This window comes from Nicrophorus vespilloides, unplaced genomic scaffold (assembly GCF_001412225.1).
Source record: "Nicrophorus vespilloides isolate i.1.1-1 unplaced genomic scaffold, Nicve_v1.0, whole genome shotgun sequence".
Classification (NCBI taxonomy): domain Eukaryota; kingdom Metazoa; phylum Arthropoda; class Insecta; order Coleoptera; family Silphidae; genus Nicrophorus; species Nicrophorus vespilloides.
In genome coordinates, this window is record NW_017099242.1 from 141,502 (window position 1) to 152,843 (window position 11,342).

Sequence of the window (11,342 nt, forward strand, 5' to 3'; positions counted from 1 at the left end):
TTTCTGCGACCCTCTGAAGAATGGGTATATGTATGTATATGTTTTCCAAACTATCTAAGACCAAAGTTTGATAAATAATTGTGACGAAGCTATGGTAGCTATAAACCTGTATTTACACTCATTTTAATCTCTATATATTCAAGATCAACATTTATGTCCAAAACTCTTCTGAGAGTTCGAGTATACGAAAATACAGGCTGTTTTCGAAAACGTTCTTTTCCAAACTGTTTACCTAAGTTTGTTAATCAATTATGAAGATACCATTGCAGCTACAAACTAATATGTACGTTAATTTTAATCTGTGTATATTCAAGATCAACATCCATATATAACATTCTTCTGGGAGCTCATGTTTACGAAAATACAGGCCATTTTCGAAGACGCAATTTTCCCAACTCATTTGTTATATACCAAAGTTTGTTAATCAATTATGAAGACACCATTGCAGTTACAAACTAATATTTATGATAATTTTAATTTGTGTATATTCAAGATCAACATCCATATATAACATTCTTCTGGGAGCTTACAAAAATACAAGCCATTATATAAGACGTTGTTTTCCTATTTTTTCATAAAAGTGTATATGTATGTTCGGTTGCCTGCACGTTGGGCGCAATATATATTTTCCATTTTTTCGTAACAGCTGGCGCCATCTGTTAGCAATATTTCAAAGGTTGTAGTTCAGGCATTTTGGCGCTGCACAAAATCCACTTCCTTTAAAACGTTCTAATTTAAATAAACAAACATATCACAGTAGTGCTTGAATGAATCTTATGTTATTACTTCAGTATAATAATTTAAATGCTAATTACTTTTCGAGTTTTATGCGTTTTAATTTACACAAACAGAGACATCTTTAGGAATATTCATGAAACAGTCTGCAACCAAACATACATATAAACTTTGATGAACAAGTATGAACACAAAGTCTTAGATAATGGCCTGTATTTTCGTAAATATGAGCTCCCAGAAGAATGTTATATATGGATGTTGATCTTGAATATACACAGATTAAAATTAGCCTAAATATTAGTTTGTAGCTGCAATGGAGTCTTCATAATTAATTATCAAACTTTGGTAATAGAAAGTTTGGAAAAGAACGTTTTCGAAAATTGTCTGTATTTTCGTATACACCAACTCTCCGAAGAGTTTTGGACATTAATGTTGATCTTAAATATAGAGAGCTTAAAATGAGTGCAAATACATGTTTGTAGCTACCATAGCTTTGTCACAATTAATTATCAAACTTGATGAAAATTAACATTTTTGTTTATCCAGTATTTTCAATGCATCTAGCATTAAAAAATGTTATCCAGTCTCTAAGGATATATGATCCTTAGAAGCAATAATAGAATCATTGGTACTACAGCGTTTATAGTTATTATCCATCTCCTTAATGAAGTAATATTTTTGGTCACATTCAGCAGCTAAGGTTTTCACTATTTGCAAATGAAAACTGCTAGTAAAGAATGCTTTCCACTTTCTGGGGAACTTACGGTCATTAACTATACATTAGAGATAATAACAATTGTACTGATGATTGTTGACTACTTATTTCTTGTAAAAATATTTTAAGAATTGTCCGTAATTAGCTGCAGTTTCTGTTGTTTTCTGAAGACAAAGAACTTTAGTAATCAATGGTTGTTGACATGTTCCACTAGTAATTGCCCGAAGTGAAATGTGAAGTTCAGAGAAAGGTTTTCCATACAAGGAAATAGAAAAAGGAAGCATTCAGAACAAAGTAGAATAAACAGGAAATCCAAAAAATGCCTTCAAATTTAGCTGTTCGTTCAAATTCTCAAATTTCAACCAATCAGGAATGACCGTTGCTAAGAGCTCAGATACCTCCTCGCTACTCATGGTCTCCTAGTGCAAATTGAAATTTTCTGGCATTTTCGAGAATCTATGGGGAGGGGTTTTGATTTGCAAAAATCGCTTACTTATTAAATCTTAATAACTTTCTTATTAATTGACCAAAACTAACGTTTTTTATAGCAAACGAAAGCGAAATAATGATTCTTTAAAACAGTAAATTTAAATTTTATAATATATTTCAATATAAATTTATTTACCTATTTTTTTTCAATTTGCTGCAATACCTTCACGTTTTTTAAATTAATCGACAACGAAACTATTAGCATCTTCGTGCTGTTATCGTAATTACACGAAAATTACGTAACTCTTGTTGCATTTCTTGATTGCGTAAGATATATTAAAATATTTTATAATAATTTTTCCTAACACTTACGTTTGTTTGAATAGTTTGTTAGAGTACTGTTATCTATATAATATTCTTATAATAACATTGTAAAGTGCGGTTTCGATCAGTTCGGATTCACTATAGTACGGCTTGAATCATTCATCACCTTTGTTTATAAGTATATCTTGTAAGACGTTAGAGAGTATATGTAATTTTGAATAGGATCGATATAATTACAGTGGATTATCCAACTTGATTTGTAGTAGAAAAATATTTGAGAATCTACGTTAGAGCTTTTTCAAAAATTATAACTGCTTTGTCTTTTTAATTAGACATTGGAGGTTAATGAAGAAAGGAAAAGGTTTTAATGGGTAAGAATTACATAGCACTACGATTCTATCAGTTTTCTCTCCTCTACATTCATGGACAGCATTTTAAATGTTTATTTAAGGTCATATCCAAGTGGATTTGAAGTCGGAAAATTCCATTAACCATAAATAGTAAACAAATTTTCTTAAAGTTCAAATTGAATAGATCGTAAAAAAAGTAGCTGCACTTATATTATGCATAATGGTGTTTACAAATTTATGGAATGTGGACACATTCCTTCCAGTTATTTTTATTTAAATAAACCTTCAAACAATTGTTAATTTTTTTAGAATTCTCATGAAAATAAGAGTATTTTACTTTATTTATAGATTTTTCATGTATTACTTTTGGACATTGATCAATTTTAGTTTACACAAATTTTATTAGCACAAGAGCCGCAACCACTAGACTGCTATGACTACTCGTATTATAGATATTTCTTAATGGACATTCTTTTTACTTCTCTCCTTGAAAATGTATCTTGTTGCTTTCAGAATCTTGGAATAAAGATTCAAAAGATAGACTATAGTATTAAATATATTCACAGCAATAACATTAACATTATAAAATAAAGCAATTATTATATCTAAGTATAATTTTCGTATAAAAGATGTTATTTTTCAATTTAAAATTGTTAGGTGAATATAAATTACAATTATTATGTGAACAACGTGTCTTTATTTCATGTTTTGTTTATAAATTACGGAAATATTGTGACAACCAGTTCTGAGAATAAAAAAAACAAACATCATCTCTTAATGGTATAATGCTGCAATTTTTTCATTCAAAGATTCGTTATGAATCTTGCATGTCTGGAAATGTTATATAACGATTACTGGAATCCGAAGCCTCTCTGTCGATATTAATAGAATGAAATAATTGCCGATTTCTATATATACATGTCTATTTTCATTATAAACCTCCGATTCAGATTAAATGAAAAAAAGTAAAACTGTGCCTTGTTTATTGATCCTAACAGGGTCGTCTTATTCATTAGACACAAGCCTAAGGCTCACAAAATATTGGAATTAGGTTACAAGGATACATATTTTTCTTGCTAAGTTTTAATGAACAGAGATGCCTAGGACCTACGACAACCTAAATGCTCAGAATTACAAAATAAAATACAAATAATTAAATACTATTAGAAGATGATATTATTAGTTTTTTTAAAGATCTGGAAAATTATTAAAATATATTAGTAACAGCTGTCAAAAAAATATGTTTTCATTTAGATATTATATAAAAGAAAACATGGTATATTGTATATAATTACGGTTTTGATGAAAGTCAATCTACGTTAATCTTCGGAATATTTAATACGAAATTATGGACAGGATTTCCTTTCTTCTGCGGTAATCTAATTTTAACAGAAGTTAATAAGTAATTAGTGCTTTAAATTCGCGGATGCCGAGATCCTCAAGCCTCCCACGCCATCCATCCGAGCCTGTAGGTACAGTTAAATAATAGCCTACAGCAATCCTAGTCGATGTTGATGTTCACTTCTTCGATGGTTCCTTGTTGCTAAGCGACCACTTACAATTGTTTTGGACAAAACCTCTCGCTCATGTCGCTTTTCTCCTTTTTAGATTGTTCAAGATTGACGAGTTACGTTTCGTTTTTTGTTGTTGTTGTTGTTATTATTACTTCTCTGCTCTCCCAAGGTAACGACCGTTTGTTACAGTTCGTCGCGGCGAAAATTAACGTTTAAGTAATAATAAGAAAGCAACAAAACTTAAATACAATACTCATGCAGAAAACTGTAACCTTGAGAATGTAAATTTGATAATTTATTCGTACATGACATACGAATTTGCTATTATAATTGCAAATGAACGTTTTTTTTGTTGTTATCTTTTCTCCGGCTCAAAGGATTTCTGTGCCAAAGTAATGGACTTTAGGTCGGATGTGCGGATAGAAAGAGCAACCAGGAGGTTGATTAAGATTGGGGGACGAATGTGCATTGTGTGCCACTTCCCTAATTAGATGAGACGCGCGCGTGGGACCGCATTAAGGGTCCCCCTGGTTATGTAACTGGCCAACAGGCAGGTGTAAGAGCGGCGAGTCCTCGGGATGGACCATTTTCACGCATTCAAACGACGCTATGAGGGCGTAATAACATAATAGACTGTAATAAGTTGTGGCTATTGCTGGTCAATTGCTCATAGCAGTTTGGAGTAGGACGGCCGAATAGAAACACCAAAAATTCGAGCAGCACGAAGGCATCTAAAGCACCCATCGACCATACGATCCGATCATCCCTCTGGTATCTTAAGTACGAAGCAAGTGCTTCGAAGATTTCGGCTTTGTCTTCCCGTCTGTCGGTACACTGGTAGTTCCATCGCTCCGAACGGGTCCGGCGATCGCCTGCGCCACCTCCGCCATCTTCGTTCCTTCGCCGCCTCCACCAAAGTTTTTAAATGTTTTCTAACGTGAATTATGAAGTTTAAGGGAGACGGAATCTTCAGCCCAACCGTGAAAAACAAAAAGGTCTGCAGATGACCGCGCTGCAGTGAGTATACACCAAAGCAATTATAATTATAACATTGTAATCGAAGAAGTTTATTCATATTCAGATAAAATGTGTGTGTATATATATATATGTTTATATAAGAGTGGTAACGAGAAAGATCGCGTTTCGTAATGAGCTGCGATATTTCCGTTCTGCTGAATTTGATATATTGGTCAGTAGCTGACTTACTTTTTAGTGGAGCACAGGAAATTCGCGATTATCTTCAATAAGAAACTAAGCGATAACTAAACTATGATGATGTAAGATTGTTGCGGTCATTTTGCCGCCAAATTTATAAACGCATGCCCCGTCGTCACGCCGAGCGTCGCGACGAACGCAGAGCGTGCGATCGATACAAGCATTTTAGTTGTGCACATGATGTAGCCACGAGTACGTCCTGCAGGCTCTTCAGCCTACACAAAAGCAAAAGAAAAATTGAACCTAAGATTATTCACGTTTCGTTGAAAAAAAAAAGTGAAGATAATTTAAGTAAAATAGAAGCATTAACCGGACGCGGGATCGGAAAGAAGCCGAAAATAGTTATAGAACAGTAAAGCCGATCCCCGTTGAAAAGAACTAAATTGAATCCAACAAACGGGATTATATCCAACAAGTCTGGTATGTAATTATTTTTATACATTTTAGTCAAACACGTGCTGCCCACAGAAATATACACCATTCCTAGTCTGTGGATCTCCTCTTCTGCACAATTACTCCATGCATTGTAATTAGTTGTAATTAATCAAAGCGCGGCCAACAAACCCCGCTTAATTGTGCTATGGAATTATGGTAACTAATTATTTTCTAAACTACTATTAACGGTGCGAATCTAAAATATTCTCATTATATTTTTTTTAACATGAGCCTTTCTCATTAATAATATTTTTTTTAATAATTTATTTCCTTTTTTTGTGAATGTATGGATTGAATAGTGAAATAGTTAAAACGTTTCTAATTTTTCAGCAAGGAAAACTATGGACCTAACGCCATGGAGAGCCACAACCTCATTAATTCCACTGCAAAGGCCCACGAGGATCCTAGTCCTTCCGACGCTTGTATAGTCAGCGATATGGAATTAACTTTAGTCAGCCCGACGTCGGAAACCAACGACAACGACAATGGAAGATTACCGGACGTTGTCGTCGAGGCAAAACTACCCGGCGACGATGTTCCAGAACAGATCCAGGAGACCTACTTCTCGATAGCAATCCAGGTGTTCATTCCATTCCTCATCGCCGGTTTCGGCATGGTATTTGCTGGATTGGTTCTAGATAGGATACAGGTAAAACCACATTTCCGTTAACCGCATCCGCTTTAACGCCGACCTTTAACGTTCACCCTACTACCTATAAATGCACACACACCCATGCTCTCTCACACTCTCGCACACGCATACATAATGCATTTTGTTCTTTTTTTGCCGTCGCCGCTTTAAAAACCTGTTTTAAGTACACGATTAAGGGAGTATAATGCTACGTTCCCACGGTTTCAGCATTGGCCCGTATTCGAGAAAGTCACCGAATTGGTGATCCTAATCCCCGCCCTGTTGGGCTTAAAAGGGAACCTGGAGATGACCCTCGCATCCCGCCTATCCACCCAAGCGAACCTGGGCCATATGGATACTCCGAAGCAGCAGCTGAGTATGATTATCGGAAACCTAACGCTCATTCAGGTACTTACTGGTGAAAAAAGAAATTAAACCGATATGTACCCAACCGTAATTCTAAACATTTTTCTTTGCATGTTTTGATTGTATATTTTCTTCTAGTGCCAGGCTATTGTGGTAGGATTCCTAGGATCCGTCGTGGCTGTGGTCATGGGCGCAATCAAAAGCAACGACGTGGAATTGGATCATGCATATCTTCTATGTGCCAGCAGCCTGGTGACCGTCTCCATTGCAAGCTTAGTACTTGGCCTAATCACGGCTGGTGTAATCGTTCTATCAAGACTGTGCCACATCAATCCAGACAACGTAGCCACCCCGATTGCAGCTAGCCTCGGCGATATCACGTCCTTGGCTTTGCTGTCGTGGGTTGCCACGCTGTTATACAAGTCCATCGGTTGGTGACGCTGCATTTTATAATTCAATTAAAATTGCTAATTAATGTGTTTTCGCATCTTTTTTGTCTATTCAAGGTACGCACGATTGGCTTGCCCCTCTCATCATAGCCGCGTACATTCTAGCTATCCCCTTGTGGATATGGATAGCTAAGAGGAATCTGCAGACGCGGGACGTTTTGTACAATGGTTGGACACCTGTTGTCGGAGCCATGCTTATCAGCTCCATGGGAGGATTAATTTTAGATTTCATGGTATCCAGATTTGAGGGCATCGCCGTTTTTCAACCAGTGATCAACGGTGTCGGCGGTAATTTAGTAGCTGTCCAGGCTAGCAGGATTTCGACAGCTCTGCACAAGCAATCAGTATTAGGTGTATTATCGGCAGTTGGAAATGAGGACGAAGATACAGTCATATTCATATCACCGGTAGCCGCTTTCTGGGGCAAAGGTACGCATGCCAGGACAACGCGTGTCCTGATGGCTATGGTCTTGCCCGGTCACCTGATTTTCATCTACACCATCGATTATATGAAATCAGGAGATACACAACTGAGTTCTTTATTCGTAATCGTGTATTTGTGTGCAGCTACCATGCAAGTAGCCACGCTTTTGTATGTAGCCTATATAATGATTCACTGGATGTGGAAACGCAAAATTGATCCGGACAACTCGGCAATTCCCTATTTAACATCCATGGGCGATTTGCTAGGCATATCTTTGCTAGCAATTGCATTCCAGTTTCTGTACCTAGTCGGCGATCATGAAATCCCTGACCCCGGTGAAGGATAAGTTTTTGAAATCATTCACTCATACCTTCCACTACAAAGCAATACAATGACACCATTTTTTTTACACCAAACTATACTAATCTGATTTTAAACAGAAAAGAACACCCATATATTTTATGCGAATATGTTCCTTTAAATATACCTCTTTCATGTTCTTAATGTGATATTGAACCTAACGGTTTTACTCAGCAAAATGCTATAGAAGAACAACCAAGATTAGAACGATTAACTTTTGACAATAGTTATAGTATTTACTTTTCTCGTCATAGTACTTGCGTCAATTCAATTCACAGAAGTCATATATAATTTTCGTGTCTATTTTATAATTGTTGTTATTTTTAGACATTCAAAACTAAAAGATGGAATATTATATATGTAATATAATATTTATTAGAAGTAATAAATGAATAGCAAATGAGCAAAAAACATTTCTTTATTGTAATACCACGAATGTTCTGTCTGATACCTTGAACTTTGGACGTATTTCCAGTTTAGTGGACTTTCCAATTGGATTTTCAAACTTCGCGCTAGTTTATGTGTATATTTGGTAATCTATATGTAAGGATGATGAATTGCACTATGTGGGGGAATTCACTTTATGTGGATCAGTGCTAGAGACATTACGTGTTCAGATTGCATACAGTAAATTCTGTAGGATAGGTCTGATAGCAGTAGTATACACCCATCATTAAAAATCGTACTGTAAGTGGGAACGGCAGCTAATACCCTCCGGTTTTCAAACTCTTGGTATCAGTGCTTCAGTTGGTTTCTGCACAGTATCAGTGCAACAGTACCTATTGGTGTTTTATGTTAAGAAATACCTAGTCAAGATGTTCAGCTGGCTAAGTAGAGACAATGATAAACAGGAGGTGTATGAGAGTGTGGTGCAAGGTCTGAAGAACATCTACAGAAACAAGCTGCTCCCCCTTGAGCAGCACTATCAATTCCATGACTTTCACTCACCCCAATTGGAAGACTCTGACTTCGATGCCAAACCCATGATTCTGCTTGTTGGTCAATACTCAACTGGTAAAACCACTTTTATTAAATATCTCCTAGAAAGGGATTTCCCTGGAATTCGTATTGGGCCAGAACCTACAACTGATAGGTTCATTGCTGTTATGTACGATGAGAAAGATGGTCAGATTCCTGGAAATGCTCTAGTTGTTGATCCAAAAAAGCAATTTAGGCCCCTATCTAAATTTGGCAATGCATTCCTGAATAGATTACAATGTTCCCTTGTAAAATCTGCTGTGCTAGAAAATATTTCCATTGTTGATACTCCTGGTATCCTGTCTGGTGAAAAACAGAGGGTGGACAGAGGCTATGATTTCACAGGAGTTTTACAATGGTTTGCTGAAAGAGTGGACAGAATCATTTTATTATTCGACGCCCACAAATTGGATATTTCTGATGAATTTAGGCGTTCTATAGAAGCACTCAGGGGTCATGACGACAAGATAAGGATCGTATTGAATAAGGCTGATATGATTGATCATCAGCAACTGATGCGAGTCTATGGAGCGCTCATGTGGTCTTTGGGGAAGGTATTGCAAACCCCCGAGGTAGCGCGCGTTTACATCGGCTCGTTCTGGGACCAGCCTTTGAGATACGATGTGAACAGGAAGTTATTTGAGGATGAAGAGCAGGATCTCTTCAAGGACTTGCAATCGCTACCGAGAAACGCCGCCCTACGCAAACTTAACGATTTGATTAAGCGCGCTAGATTAGCTAAAGTTCACGCATACATCATTGCTGAATTGAAAAAGGAAATGCCGTCTCTGATTGGCAAGGAAGGGAAGAAGAAGGAGCTCATTAAGAATCTAGGCCAGACGTACGAGAAGCTCCAAAAGGAGCACAAGATTTCTCCTGGAGATTTCCCGGAAATCAAAACGATGCAAGAGGTGTTGGTCAACTTGGACTTCACCAAGTTCCACCCGATAAAGCCTAAGTTGTTGGAGGTGGTTGACAGGATGCTGGCTGAAGACATAGCCATCCTTATGGCGAAGATCCCGCAGGAGGATATGAATAGCAAGGAACCTGAAATCAGGGGCGGGGCTTTTGAGAACGTCGAGGACACGGTGTCACCGTTTGGTTACAAGAGAGGCGAAGGCATCGACGCCGGATTCGGTGAACCCGAGTGGATCGTTTCCAAACATAAGAACGACGAATACGATGAAATCTTTACCAAGTTGGGTCCAAGCGACGGAAAAGTCACCGGCTCAGGTAATTATATAATCACTACAATCATCGATATCGCAATACTTATATATTATCGCGGCTCACAATTATCTTATTGACTTATTTATTGATGTAATAAAATTTCAGCTGCCAAATCGCACATGGTGAAGTCGAAGCTCCCCAATTCCGTTTTGAGCAAGATTTGGAAACTCGCTGACGTGGACAAGGACGGCATGCTCGACTCCGAGGAGTTTGCCCTTGCCATGCATTTAATTAAGGTTAAAATTGATGGTAATGAATTGCCGTCCGATTTACCACCTCACCTATTACCACCATCCAAGCGTTAATTTCATATATAAACAAAATCATATATATATATAAACTAATTCACAACCGCTATTTATATTATTTATATGTAAACTTTCACTATTGTTGCGTCAATGGCGAGAAAATCATTATGTTCCCTTTAGTTATATTATACCAAAAAGAAGAAATATGTTTATTTAGTGGCTTTAATTTTTAAATATTATTATATGTATGCACAAAACAAGATTGGTAATTGAAAATGTAAATCGATTTTCATGTGATAAGTAAATGAAAATGTATATAATTGTATTATATGGTTATAATATGTAACGCAATTGAGAATTTATATGAAAAACAAAAATACGCAGAACTATACAATGGTATATGATGGAAACGGATGACCGAAACAATATTATATTCTATTATACGCGTAGCCTTGAAGCTCGTCTAGTCTTGTTAGCAATATTATCCTGAAAGGAAGCGACGCCGAGGTCCAAATATCGACGAGGGCTACGTACTTTGTTAAAAAAAATGAATATATTGATAATATAAATATTTATGAGATACAATTTGAAATAATAAAAAAAAGCCTTTACACCCCTCGCCCGACCCATCAATTAGGTAATGACAACAAAACACTGAATGATACATATATGTATGTATATTATGGATATATTGTAACTGCCTCATATTATTTTTATTGCTGTTGAAAATAATCCGAGATTAATATTTTTATATATGGGTCAGAAGATTTATAGATTTTTATAAACACTGTAACAATGTATGAAGCAAATAAAAGAATGTGCAAACAATGGCGTCTCGATTCATTTCAAATTTCCCGCTCGATCACATGACTACCGACGACGCGGCACGAGCGCGCCACATTTACAAAATTCCTTATCACCGAATAAAATATACCTTTA

General features: G+C 36.4%; 2 protein-coding genes across 7 annotated transcripts; both read left to right on the top strand.

The window, feature by feature from the left end:
• Window positions 1-4,463: 4,463 nt before the first annotated feature.
• On the top strand, window positions 4,464-8,245 carry LOC108564241 (solute carrier family 41 member 1-like). 6 transcript variants are annotated; one of them, XM_017923226.1, is made up of 6 exons: window positions 4,466-5,084; window positions 5,730-5,873; window positions 6,048-6,366; window positions 6,577-6,756; window positions 6,853-7,144; window positions 7,221-8,244. In XM_017923226.1, the coding sequence occupies exons 2-6, from the start codon at window positions 5,863-5,865 to the stop codon at window positions 7,931-7,933; spliced, it is 1,515 nt and encodes a 504-aa protein (XP_017778715.1). In that variant the 5' UTR covers window positions 4,466-5,084; window positions 5,730-5,862; the 3' UTR covers window positions 7,934-8,244. The 6 variants fall into 6 exon arrangements, with proteins under 6 accessions (XP_017778714.1, XP_017778715.1, XP_017778719.1 ...); XM_017923229.1 differs by lacking the exon at window positions 4,466-5,084 and adding an exon at window positions 5,168-5,702 and having other exon boundaries at window positions 5,751-5,873; XM_017923228.1 differs by lacking the exon at window positions 4,466-5,084 and adding an exon at window positions 5,168-5,697 and having other exon boundaries at window positions 5,751-5,873.
• Window positions 8,246-8,526: 281 nt separating this feature from the next.
• On the top strand, window positions 8,527-11,231 carry LOC108564244 (EH domain-containing protein 3-like). The gene is made up of 2 exons (XM_017923235.1): window positions 8,527-10,158; window positions 10,261-11,231. The coding sequence occupies exons 1-2, from the start codon at window positions 8,763-8,765 to the stop codon at window positions 10,458-10,460; spliced, it is 1,596 nt and encodes a 531-aa protein (XP_017778724.1). The 5' UTR covers window positions 8,527-8,762; the 3' UTR covers window positions 10,461-11,231.
• The last annotated feature ends 111 nt before the right edge of the window (window positions 11,232-11,342 follow it).